Below are 14,719 nucleotides of genomic sequence, written 5' to 3'. Positions count from 1 at the left end.
GAATCTCACCATACCTTCTCTGCTATGCAATCTGGTTTCAGAGCTGGTCATGGGTGCACCTCAGCCACGCTCAAGGTCCTAAACTATATCTTAACCGCCATCGATAAGAAACATTACTGTGCAGCCGTATTCATTGATCTGGCCAAGGCTTTCGACTCTGTCAACCACCACATCCTCATCGGCAGACTCAACAGCCTTGGTTTCTCAAATGATTGCCTCGCCTGGTTCACCAACTACTTCTCTGATAGAGTTCAGTGTGTCAAATCGGAGGGTCTGCTGTCCGGACCTCTGGCAGTCTCTATGGGGTGCCACAGGGTTCAATTCTTGGACCGACTCTCTTCTCTGTATACATCAATGAGGTCGCTCTTGCTGCTGGTGAGTCTCTGATCCACCTCTACGCAGACGACACCATTCTGTATACTTCCGGCCCTTCTTTGGACACTGTGTTAACAACCCTCCAGGCAAGCTTCAATGCCATACAACTCTCCTTCCGTGGCCTCCAATTGCTCTTAAATACAAGTAAAACTAAATGCATGCTCTTCAACCGATCGCTACCTGCACCTACCCGCCTGTCCAACATCATTACTCTGGACGGCTCTGACTTAGAATACGTGGACAACTACAAATACTTAGGTGTCTGGTTAGACTGTAAACTCTCCTTCCAGACCCATATCAAACATCTCAATCCAAAGTTAAATCTAGAATTGGCTTCCTATTTCGCAACAAAGCATCCTTCACTCATGCTGCCAAACATACCCTTGTAAAATTGACCATCCTACCAATCCTCGACTTTGGCGATGTCATTTACAAAATAGCCTCCAATACCCTACTCAACAAATTGGATGCAGTCTATCACAGTGCAATCCGTTTTGTCACCAAAGCCCCATATACTACCCACCATTGCGACCTGTACGCTCTCGTTGGCTGGCCCTCGCTTCATACTCGTCGCCAAACCCACTGGCTCCATGTCATCTACAAGACCCTGCTAGGTAAAGTCCCCCCTTATCTCAGCTCGCTGGTCACCATAGCATCTCCCACCTGTAGCACACGCTCCAGCAGGTATATCTCTCTAGTCACCCCCAAAACCAATTATTTCTTTGGCCGCCTCTCCTTCCAGTTCTCTGCTGCCAATGACTGGAACGAACTACAAAAATCTCTTAAATTGGAAACACTTATCTCCCTCACTAGCTTTAAGCACCAACTGTCAGAGCATCTTACAGATTACTGCACCTGTACATAGCCCACCTATAATTTAGCCCAAACAACTACCTCTTTCCCAACTGTATTTAATTTATTTATTTATTTTGCTCCTTTGCACCCCATTATTTTTATTTCTACTTTGCACATTCTTCCATTGCAAAACTACCATTCCAGTGTTTTACTTGCTATATTGTATTTACTTTGCCACCATGGCCTTTTTTGCCTTTACCTCCCTTCTCACCTAATTTGCTCACATTGTATATAGACTTGTTTTTTTTACTGTATTATTGACTGTATGTTTGTTTTACTCCATGTGTAACTCTGTGTTGTGGTATGTGTCGAACTGCTTTGCTTTATCTTGGCCAGGTCGCAATTGTAAATGAGAACTTGTTCTCAACTTGCTTACCTGGTTAAATAAAGGTGAAATAAAATAAATATATCTACCATATCTATACCCAGTATCTATCTACATTTCTACATTATATATCTACAGTATCTATCCCCAGTATCTATCTACATTATATATCTACAGTATCTATACCCAGTATCCAGCTACATTATCTAGCTACATTATATATCTACATTATCTATCTAAGTATATATGTACATTATCTATCTACATTATATATTTACAGTATCTATCCCCAGTATCTATCTACATTATATATATACAGTATCTATCCCCATTATCTATCAACATTATATATTTACAGTATCTATCCCCAGTATCTATCTACATTATCTATCAACGTTATATATTTACAGTATCTATCCCCAGTATCTAGCTACATTATCCAACAACATTATCTATTTACAGTATCTATCTACATTATCTATCAACATTATATATTTACAGTATCTATCCCCAGTATCTACCTATCTGCAGACATGATCTTATCTGAAAAATTGAATAAATGTAACTGGCATTTAATGCTTTAGCCACAATGCACAAGAACAGTAGCACACCCATCCCCCTCAGACCCCTCATCCTTCACCCATCCCCCTCAAACCCCTCATCCTTCACCCATCCCCCTCAAACCCCTCATCCTTCACTCATCCCCCTCATCCTTCACTCATCCCCCTCAAACCCCTCATCCTTCACCCATCCCCTCAAACCCCTCATCCTTCACCCATCCCTCTCAAACCCCTCATCCTTCACCCATCCCCCTCAAACCCCTCATCCTTCACTCATCCCCCTCAAACCCCTCATCCTTCACCCTCCACCATTCACCCTCCACACCATTCACCCTCCACACCATTCACCCTCCACACCATTCACCTTTCACACCCCTACCCTTCACACCCCTCACCATTCACCCTCCACACCATTCACCCTCCACACCATTCACCCTTCTCACCCTTCACACCTCCACACCCTTCACCCCCTACCCTTCACACCCCTCACCATTCACCCTCAAACCCTTTCACCCTCCTCACCCCTCCTCACCCTCCACACCCCTCCTCACCCCTCCACATCCCTAACCCCTCACCCACCTCACTGGGCTACTGGCTCCTAAGAGAACAATAGCGATAAGAGACTGTCTTTAGGGGGTGGAATCCCCTGCCCGGTCCCTATCCCCCAAGCTCTGTTTCTAGTTTCAACACATTCCTACGGACCTGGCAAGACATCCATTAGAGGCCACATAAACTATTGAAGAACATCGGTGTTCAAAGCAAAAAGGGGAATGGTTTGTTAAAGGAGAAGTAGTCTATGTGATCATGTTATATTATGGAAACAAATGCCAAACAAAAAATGGCAATAAAACAAAGTTACAATTATATTCCTCTAAATTGTATTTTTATTTTTTATCTAGACCTATGTGGAAATTCGACTTGTTTTGAACAAACCAAGTAGACCTAGGGCCATGCCATACTCCAGATTTAAAAAAAGAGAAACTTTTCAATTATGATGAGATATCAACCTTTCCCCGCACGGTGATTCAATCTAAACCAACACTTACTTGACATAGTCCCGCTTGCAGTAAAGTTTCTGGTCCCGGAGAAAGCAAGTGTTCTTGAGCGGATCGCCACACGCCACGCACCGGACGCATTGCTCATGCCATAGGCCATCAATGACGCTAAGCAGGTACTTGTCATGGATGAGGCGGTGGCATCCCACACACACGGTCGGTGTCAAATCTATCCCAGAAAATAAGACAATAACGTTTGGATAATTAGTCCAACATAAAATCCTGATGTTTATTATATCGAAATATGTGTAGTATTGAATCAGTAATTATTTAAAAAGCCTGAAACCTAAAGCATTATATATTTAATCAATTGCAATATAAATGTTGACTCACAATTTTCTAGGATAGAATACATATTAGGCTCAACAAATACGTAATTTAAACATTAAACATATAAATATTATCTACAGTGACCGGCTGTAAAAATATATATGCGTCACAACTTTGCTGCAAAAATATTTTATGGACGTGATAATTGCAGTCTATTTTAACAAGTCGTTTTTAATAAGTCGATTTTAACAAACAAAAAACGTATTTAAAAGTCATGCATGCAATGTTTTTAAAGTGATTTTTGTTATTGCTAGTTTTTTTTTTTTATTAAGCCTATTCAATTCCGTAGTTGCCTATACTCACCAAGTACAGATGCAGGATATCCTTCCCCCATAGTTTCATTCAACAAAGTTCTGCGAGGAGAAAATAATTGTCAGCCTTGTGGAATTATATATATATCCTTCTTGAGATGTCAATCATTGATTGAGTTTTATTTAATAAAATAAAAAAATCGCTGTTGAGTTCATAGGTCGAACTCAAATCAAATCAACGTTTAGGCCTATTGGTCGTATACACAGTCTTGCAGATGTTATCTCAAGAGCTGTGAAATGGTTATATTTCAAGCTTCAACAATGCAGCAATATCTAGCAATATAATACACACATAATCCAAACGTTATGAACAAGAAATGAAGACCTATAAGAATGAGCAATGACAAAAACGAGCAAGTCAGTGTCCGAAATATAAATATATATGTAAACCAATGTGAACGGTGTGTATCGACTGTATATGAAAACTGGAATACACCCGGAAATAGAAATCAAATAGGTTAAATACAAATAAAACATTTGACATTACCAGGATGTTCTTCTGTTTATGTCGATATTTTAGAATCTATTTTCTGATATATTCCATTCTAATCTCTTCTGGATTGATGCCCTGGTCGAGTTGGATGAAGAAGACCGGAGAAAACTTTCCCAGCCGACTCGAGCGTTTCCAATTCCTCTTCTTAGTGCTGCTCCTCGTTATTGAGCATTTATCTATCAATTCACCTATTAGTCCGAGACAGAGAGACAGAAGGAGACAGAAAGACAGACAGAGAGACAGAGAGAGAGAGAGGGACAGAGAGAGAGAGAGATGCGTTTAAGAAAGCACCTACACAGTGTTAGTGTTCGCTCTCTCTCCATCACTTTTCCTTCTACCCCCATCTCCGTCTCAGACTCCATGCGCACCCTGGCAAGTTCCTTAACAGCAGTATGTTATACGAAGTTAATACCAGCACACCTCAAAAAGCTTAAAGACTATACATGACTTACTTTAATTAAAAAATAAAACGTCTAATGCGTATGTGAAACTAGAATAAAAGGATAATTTTACAAAACAGAATATAAAATAAAAACGATTTACTTATAACATCACCCATGTATTATGCTTATTCAGGACATTTGATTCATTTACGGTGACACATTTGTCATCTAAAATTATATTTGATATTGAAGATTGAACCTATAAGCCCAAAGCTGTTCAATATTGTCCTTTCAGGTCTACTTTTCGATAGGAAAATATTTCTCAAAACATGGTGGCACGTATGTCTTGCAGTTTGCTTCTTGTTTTAAGGCTACTGGATAATTTAAATGTAGCCTAGGCTAAAACTTATCTTAATAAATTAGGATACCATTTGATTATCTTGATGCAGGCTACAAACATTATTTATGGGCTAATTTACATGATTAGGCTGGTTCTTTTTTATTTTCATCCCATGTAATCGCTATTCTCGGGAAATGAAAACGAAACAATAATGGTTAAAAATAATAATAGCTACATTTGTTCCTTGGGCCAAAGGAGTCACATAGAAATGATGGCATATTTCCATTCTACTACAATGTGAGCATACGATATTCAGTATCGACAATAAAAATCGTCCAAAAACGAAGCTGGAGAAATGTAGATAAACGCCTGAATTCGACAGGTAGCCTAGAGGCAACGCTCACCGGTGGCCCGGCCGGGTGTATCACCTCGCCTGCCAGCCATCCCGGAGTCCCACGGGTGGTGGTGAGACCAGGATCACGGAAGCTTTCCCAGTCACATCTCACCCACGTTCATCTTAATTCGGAGGATTCTGTTCTTTATACATTCCTCTGTTCTTTGCACTGGATATAAGTTTATATTGGACGCCTTCCTCTATCGTTTCAATACAACACACAGCACATTGTCAGCTTCTACAGCTGAGAACACGCGTATGGCATTTAAGCCATGAACAGCGCCTGACAGGCAGCCTGTCTCCCAGGCATGCAGCCCCCCAAGACCAGTGCCAATCACATGCAAGGAACAACGAGTAGTAGAGCCACATTCAAACAAAGCCAGAAAGCTAAAGGGAAAAAAGGTAATATGGCTAGCATCTTTCAAAATTAAGGAAACTTTATAATCATATATCACTGATATTATATCAGACTGATTTGTTGTAGATGAACAATAGTTAGCTAGGCAGTCTTGTTAGCTAGCTAGCTAGTTATCTATGCTAGTTGTTATCTTGCGTAACTGATATGCTTATAATTATAAGAGACACTTCATGTTTTGTGGATACTATTTACATTTACAGAGCTCCATTCCTGACAGGCTGATCAGATTAGCTTTAAGCCTCAGACCTTGATAAGATTCAAATGCAGCCTCAGAAGCGGATACATTTAGATGCTGCCTTGTAGGATGTTTCATGAGCAAATCTCCATGCAGGCATATTAACAGTCAAAGTGCCTTATAGGCTGATGCATATGGTTCCTTGTTGACTGAATGAACCCCTTCCCTCCTCTATGCCAGCTCCCTGTGCCGCTCCAGACTAGCTAGGTCTCTAGGCAGCATGACTGTAGTGGCCAGTGACAGACAGCCAGTGAGCTGCGAGCCCAGTGGCTTCCATAGAGGCACAGCCAACAACACAGAGAACGCAGGCAACCCAGCCAGCACAGGCAACCTGCCCAACTTAAACATGCCGAAAGCCACTCAGAAGGAAAGCCCACCTATAGCCCCTCCTCAATCCCTTTCTCTGGGCTCAACCTCACTCTCGCCTACTCTGTGGGTCCCATTGTTCTACAAGGGTATTCACATAACCCTTTTATTTTTTTTTTTTAATGTCTCTCCTAACAGACGCACTGTGTCCAAAGGATGGAAACCTCTATGTTCTTTACAATCAGTTTACTTTACGAGACTATGGTATCTATTTCCCTTCTCTCTCTCTCTCTCCTAACATTGTATGTCTCACTGCTCTGTTCTATGCTGTTGTGTTTGTGTGCTAGAATATTTTCCCACATATCCTTTATTCGAATTAGAATGGACAGACTGCATGCATATAAAATAACTCTTGTATATTGTGTCATTCTTAATCCTTCTTCAGGGTCTTTAATGAAAATAAAATAACGTAGTACTATTGAGGCTTTTGCTGTGTTTGATCTGCATGTCCCATATCTCTCTCCCTGGGTGTAACTGTGCCTTTTGTCCCTTCAGGCACTCCATACCCAAAGCTAGAATTCCTCTACAGTGCTCAGGCTAAGGGCGGGGGTTCTGCTTTCTTACAGCTCCTGCAAATTGAGATTCTTGTCTTCATTTCTTAAGAGGGACTGGGTTTATTTGACTTGAATCAGTCCAGTCTATTGTTAATTTAAGGGATGATGTTGATGAAAAATATATATATAACTGATTGTTGATGGAGGTCCTTCTGAGCTAGGCAATTCTCAGATGTCTTAAGCTTTGTATGACATGGATCAGTTCATGGATCAGTTATATAGCTGGTCAACAGATATGGACTGTGAATATAACTTGTTAGTTATATTAGAACTGTGACCCTTGACCTCTGCTCAAGTACTACCTTACAGAATAGGATTTTCTAGGTCCAGTGCATACGGACTGTTGAAGAAGACAATGTTGGTAATGTTGGGACAACATTTATTTTGTCGGGGAGAGTGTGACAGGTTAAAGGAAATATTCATAGCCTGTTATACATAAAAAAGTATTAGTAAGTTCATAGTATGTGAGGATTTTAAAACATCTAAGGTTAAAAGGATGAATTCAGTATTAGTTGATAGAGATTGATAACATTCATATAATTGTGTTAAAGTTAAAATCTGTCAAAGGGTACGAATTGTGAGAGTAATGTGTAAACGTTATATTGATTACTTTATTTTGTGGTGCCTAAAAGTATTAATTTGTGATCTACGAAATGCTCTTAATCTATGAGCCGGAGATCGATTGCTCTGGTCTCCACCCATATTCCTGGGGAAAACCGCGGTCTTTTCTCATTGAACTAAACGTTGACTTGAGAATACAACACCGTATCACTCTCGTGATTATTTCTCCCCTGTTTTCAGGGGCGTAACATATACATCTATGAAGTCATCACTGAGGGACATCATGTAAAACAGCCCTAACTGGAACTGGTCAGACTATACATCTATGACGTCATCACTGAGGGACATCATGTAAAACAGCCCTAACTGGAACTGGTCAGACTATACATCTATGACGTCATCACTGAGGGACATCATGTAAAACAGCCCTAACTGGAACTGGTCAGACTATACATATATGAAGTCATCACTGAGGGACATCATGTAAAACAGCCCTAACTGGAACTGGTAAGACTCAAGTGTGTAAAGGACAAAACAGACCAACAGGAAACGTCAGCCGTGCGCAGCAGATCACCTGTTGGGTGTCGACGAACTGTGGCCAATCAACACGTAGAATCATTAGGAAAATGAACAGAAAATGATTGCCGATATTCTGTGGTCTGAGAGGCTGTGCCACTGCTGTTTCAATGGCCGACGTTAGTGTTGGTCTGTCGTGTCCTGAATAGGGAACAAAGTAAGACGAGACCGAGCCATCATCTTCAGTAATGCATCTATTGTCACCGGTCTAATTCAACTTTACCTCCACAGTGTTGCTATCAGAACACACACGCTGGGAGGAGAAATAACACCAGCATGTACACAAGAACCAGTGTGTTGGAATAGCAAAAAACAAACAAAAAACAACAGTGCTTAAATAATAATAATTAATAAAGTGCAATCCATTTCACCAGGAGACAAATGTTAACAGGGGGAATCCTTTGTAGTCTTGGTCAGAGAAGTGATCTCCCCACAGCTAAAGCAGAGAGTCCTCAGGGTGGTCTGGGTTTGTGGCGAGGACATAAACCCGAAGAGAAGCACAACAAGACATATGACCATAAGGCGTGTTTGCGGAATAAGATTGGATTCTAATAGATTGTTTTCATTGCTTCTAGTCATTGGCAGACTGGAGAAGCGGCTGTCCTCTTCCTCTTCCTCCACAGACGCCGCCTTCACATTCTAGTGGATGAAATGTCAAATATGAACAAGAATGGAAACACATCAACTTTAACACAAATAAAATGCCAAATTGTTTATCCATTTATGGGTCCTGCCAAAGGTCAAGTTCCGCAGTTTAGCCTACCGAGTGGCGCAGTGGTCTAAGGCACTGCATTGCAATGTGCCACTAGAGATCCTGGTTCGAGTCCAGGCTGTGTCGCAGCCGGCCGTGACCGGGAGACCCATGGGGCGGTGCACAATTGGCCCAGCGTCGTCCGGGTTATGGGGAGGGTTTGGCCCAGCGTTGTCCGGGTTAGGGTAGGGGAGGGTTTGGCCGGCAGAGATGCCCTTGACCCATCGCGCACTAGCGACTCCTGTGGCGGGCCGGGCGCAACGCACGCAGACATGGTCACCAGGTGTTTCCTCTGACACATTGGTGCTTCTGGGTTAAGCAGGTGTTGTGTCAAGAAGCAGTGCGGCTTGGCTGGGTTGTGTTTCGTAGGACACACGACCTTTGCCTCTAACAAGACCCCCCCCCCCTCGGGCAGAACGTTTACCTCACCCCTCTGCTCCAACTCAGGCCCCTCCCCCTCGGACAGAACGTTTACCTCACCCCTCTGCTCCACCTCAGGCCCCTCCCACTCAGGCAGAACGTTTACCTCTCACCCCTCTGCTCCACCTCAGGCCCCTCCCCCTCAGGCAGAACGTTTACCTCAACCCTCTGCTCCACCTCAGCCCCTCCCCTCGGGCAGAACGTTTACCTCAACCCTCTGCTCCACCTCAGGCCCCTCCCCCTCGGGCAGAACGTTTACCTCAACCCTCTGCTCCACCTCAGGCCCCTCCCCCTCAGGCAGAACGTTTACCTCACACCCCTCTGCTCCACCTCAGGCCCCTCCCCTCAGGCAGAACATTTACCTCAACCCTCTGCTCCACCTCAGGCCCCTCCCCTCAGGCAGAACATTTACCTCAACCCTCTGCTCCGCCTTAGGCCCCTCCCCCTCAGGCAGAACGTTTACCTCAACCCTCTGCTCCACCTCAGGCCCCTCCCCTCGGGCAGAATGTTTACCTCACCCCTCTGCTCCACCTCAGGCCCCTCCCCCTCGGGCAGAATGTTTACCTCACCCCTCTGCTCCACCTCAGGCCCCTCCCCCTCGGGTAGAATGTTTACCTCAACCCTCTGCTCCACCTCAGGCCCCTCCCCTCAGGCAGAACATTTACCTCAACCCTCTGCTCCGCCTTAGGCCCCTCCCCCTCGGGCAGAACGTTTACCTCAACCCTCTGCTCCACCTCAGGCCCCTCCCCCTCGGGCAGAATGTTTACCTCACCCCTCTGCTCCACCTCAGGCCCCTCCCCCTCCGGCAGAATGTTTACCACCTAGAAAACATTTATAGGTCAACATTTCTCCAACTTCATTCCTCAGCATCATGTGGCAGGGCTACCGATATGTTTACATTAGGACTAAGGAGTATACCGTTAAGTTGAAACAAAATTATGTTAGACAACATCAGATGCGTAGCTTAATGTACTGTTATGCTTCAGAGACATCATTCCTTTTACCACAGCATTCCCTGCTGATGGATACCTAAGCCTGACCCTGTCTTGTCTTATTAAAGCCAACGGTGTACAGCCTTTGAGTGAAAATGACATTTCAGTTAGGATTTTAAACCCTTCTTAGCAGAGGAGACTGCTGAGGGGAGGACGGGTCATAACAATGTCTGGAATGGTATCAAACACATATGGTGCTCATGTGTTTGATACCAATCACTTCACTCCATTCAGTCATTACACACTCCATTCCAGTCATTACACACTCCATTCCAGTCATTACAACTCCATTCCAGTCATTACACACTCCATTCCAGTCATTACACACTCCATTCCAGTCATTATACTCCATTCCAGCCATTACAACTCCATTCCAGTCATTACACACTCCATTCCAGTCATTACACACTCCATTCCAGTCATTACACACTCCATTCCAGGCATTATACTCCATTCCAGTCATTACACACTCCATTCCAGTCATTACACACTCCATTCCAGTCATCACAACTCCATTCCAGTCATTACACACTCCATTCCAGTCATTACACACTCCATTCCAGTCATTACACACTCCATTCCAGTCATTACACACTCCATTCCAGTCATTACACACTCCATTCCAGTCATTATACACTCCATTCCAGTCATTACACACTCCATTCCAGTCATTACACACTCCATTCCAGTCATTACAAACTCCATTCCAGTCATTACACACTCCATTCCAGTCATTACACACTCCATTCCAGTCATTACACACTCCATTCCAGTCATTACACACTCCATTCTAGCCATTACACTCCATTACAGCCATTATCATGAGCCGTCCTCCCCTCAGCAACCTTCTTGTTATGTCTACTTTTTGGTGGGGAGTAAACCATTTTTTCAATTGCGACCACTATAGTGTTATGTAAACCAGTTAGCACCACTGTAGTCTTATGTAAACCAGTTAGCACCACTGTAGTGTTATGTAAACCAGTTAGCACCACTGTAGTGTTATGTAAACCAGTTAGCACCACTGTAGTCTTATGTAAACCAGTTAGCACCACTGTAGTCTTATGTAAACCAGTTAGCACCACTGTAGTGTTATGTAAACCAGTTAGCACCACTGTAGTGTTATGTAAACCAGTTAGCACCACTGTAGTCTTATGTAAACCAGTTAGCACCACTGTAGTGTTATGTAAACCAGTTAGCACCACTGTAGTGTTATGTAAACCAGTTAGCACCACTGTAGTCTTATGTAAACCAGTTAGCACCACTGTAGTGTTATGTAAACCAGTTAGCACCACTGTAGTCTTATGTAAACCAGTTAGCACCACTGTAGTCTTATGTAAACCAGTTAGCACCACTGTAGTGTTATGTAAACCAGTTAGCACCACTGTAGTCTTATGTAAACCAGTTAGCACCACTGTAGTGTTATGTAAACCAGTTAGCACCACTGTAGTGTTATGTAAACCAGTTAGCACCACTGTAGTCTTATGTAAACCAGTTAGCACCACTGTAGTGTTATGTAAACCAGTTAGCACCACTGTAGTGTTATGTAAACCAGTTAGCACCACTGTAGTGTTATGTAAACCAGTTAGCACCACTGTAGTCTTATGTAAACCAGTTAGCACCACTGTAGTGTTATGTAAACCAGTTAGCACCACTGTAGTGTTATGTAAACCAGTTAGCACCACTGTAGTGTTATGTAAACCAGTTAGCACCACTGTAGTGTTATGTAAACCAGTTAGCACCACTGTAGTCTTATGTAAACCAGTTAGCACCACTGTAGTGTTATGTAAACCAGTTAGCACCACTGTAGTCTTATGTAAACCAGTTAGCACCACTGTAGTCTTATGTAAACCAGTTAGCACCACTGTAGTGTTATGTAAACCAGTTAGCACCACTGTAGTCTTATGTAAACCAGTTAGCACCACTGTAGTCTTATGTAAACCAGTTAGCACCACTGTAGTGTTATGTAAACCAGTTAGCACCACTGTAGTCTTATGTAAACCAGTTAGCACCACTGTAGTGTTATGTAAACCAGTTAGCACCACTGTAGTGTTATGTAAACCAGTTAGCACCACTGTAGTCTTATGTAAACCAGTTAGCACCACTGTAGTGTTATGTAAACCAGTTAGCACCACTGTAGTCTTATGTAAACCAGTTAGCACCACTGTAGTGTTATGTAAACCAGTTAGCACCACAGTAGTGTTATGTAAACCAGTTAGCACCACTGTAGTGTTATGTAAACCAGTTAGCACCACTGTAGTGTTATGTAAACCAGTTAGCACCACTGTAGTCTTATGTAAACCAGTTAGCACCACTGTAGTGTTATGTAAACCAGTTAGCACCACTGTAGTCTTATGTAAACCAGTTAGCACCACTGTAGTGTTATGTAAACCAGTTAGCACCACAGTAGTGTTATGTAAACCAGTTAGCACCACTGTAGTGTTATGTAAACCAGTTAGCACCACTGTAGTGTTATGTAAACCAGTTAGCACCACTGTAGTCTTATGTAAACCAGTTAGCCTAGAAATTAGCCTGGCAAGCATGTTCATATGTAAATATTTTAACTAATCATTGTGACGCCGAATTTTGAAAGGAGGCTGTTAGTTTCATAATACTTACTTGTAATAGGCTACATGGAACCAGCAAAGTAACACTGCAGACTGTGGGAAGACTGATTCGATTGCCTTCTTTTCTTTAATGTCACAGTCAACCATCACACAGTTATACGATAAAGACAGAAACATCAGTGAAACAAAGTAATTACATCCAATCATTGATTGAATAATGACTACAATTAAGGTCAGGTATCTGTCTTGGCCCCATTCATATAGATAGACAAAACATGCTCTCATTAAAACAGCCAACAAGGCAGCATGCTGGCTTATCAGCTTCTGAGGCTGCTATTGAATCTGATCAGCCTTGTGGGAATAGATCCCACTGGATCATATGCATCAGCCTATAAGGCACTTTGACTGTTAATATGCCTGCAAGGAGCTTTTCTCGTGAAACAGCCTACTGTACAAGGCAGCATCTTGACTTATCAGCCTCTGACGCTGCTATTGTATCTGATCAAGCTCTGAGGCTGAAAGCTAATCTGATCAGCCTGTCAGGAATGGAGCTCTGTAAATGTAAATATTATCCACAAAACATGAAGTGTCCCTTATAATTATAAGCATATCAGTTTTGCAAGATAACAACTAGCATAGATAACTAGCTAGCTACAGTAGCTAACAAGACTGCCTAGCTAACTAGCTAGGTAGCTCACAAGACGAGCTAGCCAAGTGAGCTTGTTTGCAGCCCTGCCAGCAAGCTAGCTAACGAACACAAAAGATTGCTAATCTACAACAAATCAGTCTTAGTATCATTATAAAGTTGCCTTAATTTTGAACGAAGCTAGCCATATTACCTTTTCCCCTCTAGACTTAAGCTTTCTTTCTGAATGTGTTTGAATGTGGCTCGACAGCTTGTCGTTCCTTGCATGAGATTGGCTCTGGTCTTTGGGGCTGAATGCATCCTGGAAGACAGGGCTGCCTGTCAGGCGCTGTTCGGGGCTTAAATGCCCCACTAGCGCTGAGAACTACCGGTAGGGTTACATACAGTAGATCTACTCACGACCTGTAGTGGCTCATTGAAGGAAACAAGACATTCAGACGCAGTAGTGTACTACAGATGGCCGTACCTGGGTAAACCTACATTGATTGATGTAAAACCACATAGTCAGTTCCAAAATAATTTGTACCCTTGATAAAGATGAGCAAAAAAAATACAGAATAAAATAAATACTAAGCTATGTTATTATATGCTAAATATATATACCTTTACACTAATAGAATTGTCCGGAGTCTGAGATGTTGATTTGTGTGGTCAATGAACTATATCTTTGTCGATCATCTGACCATAGTACCATTTCAATCCAAGTGCCTGTGCCATTTAGCAAACTTCAGGCGCTGCTATGATCAGATGACTTGAAAATAGAGCTATTTGGCCATGCCCAACAGTGATGGTGTTTGGTGTCAAAAAACAGAGGCATGGGGCCTTCCTGGTGGTGCAGTGGACTAGGGCACTGCATCGCAGCGCCAGCTTCGCGCCCAGGCTCTGTCACAGCCGGCTGAAACCGGGAGGTCCGTGGGGCGATGCACAATTGGCCTAGCATCGTCCGGGTTAGGGAGGGTAGGTAGGGATATCCTTGTCTCATTGCGCACTAGCGACTCCTGTGGCGGGCCGGGCGCAGTGCACGCTAAGCAGGTTGCCAGTTGCACAGTGTTTCCTCCAACACATTGGTGCGGCTGGCTTCTGGGTTGGATGCGCGCTGTGTTAAAGAAGCAGTGCGGCTTGGTTGGGTTGTGTATCGGAGGACGCATGACTCTCTTGGTTGGGTTAAAATATGGTGGTGGAGCTTTGATGTTATGAGGCTATTTTGCTTCCATT

General features: G+C 43.0%; 1 protein-coding gene across 1 annotated transcript in view; it reads right to left on the bottom strand.

Annotated features, from left to right (window-relative positions):
- The window catches only part of LOC115124924 (LIM homeobox transcription factor 1-alpha-like), a gene marked incomplete at its 3' end in the record, with an annotated part of 31,813 nt that extends 27,194 nt beyond the window's left edge, over positions 1-4,619 (bottom strand). Inside the window, exons 1-3 of the mRNA XM_065014700.1 lie at positions 4,299-4,619; positions 3,804-3,853; positions 3,162-3,339 (exon numbers count right to left, since the gene is read on the bottom strand). Coding sequence (XP_064870772.1) covers positions 3,162-3,339; positions 3,804-3,834 — 209 coding nt within the window. The remainder of the gene's footprint in view (positions 1-3,161; positions 3,340-3,803; positions 3,854-4,298) is intronic.
- Between the last annotated feature and the right edge of the window lie 10,100 nt (positions 4,620-14,719).

This window comes from Oncorhynchus nerka, unplaced genomic scaffold (assembly GCF_034236695.1).
Source record: "Oncorhynchus nerka isolate Pitt River unplaced genomic scaffold, Oner_Uvic_2.0 unplaced_scaffold_2237, whole genome shotgun sequence".
Lineage (NCBI taxonomy): Eukaryota > Metazoa > Chordata > Actinopteri > Salmoniformes > Salmonidae > Oncorhynchus > Oncorhynchus nerka.
The sequence above is the reverse complement of the archived record's forward strand: the minus strand, read 5'-3'. Positions and strand labels throughout refer to the sequence as shown.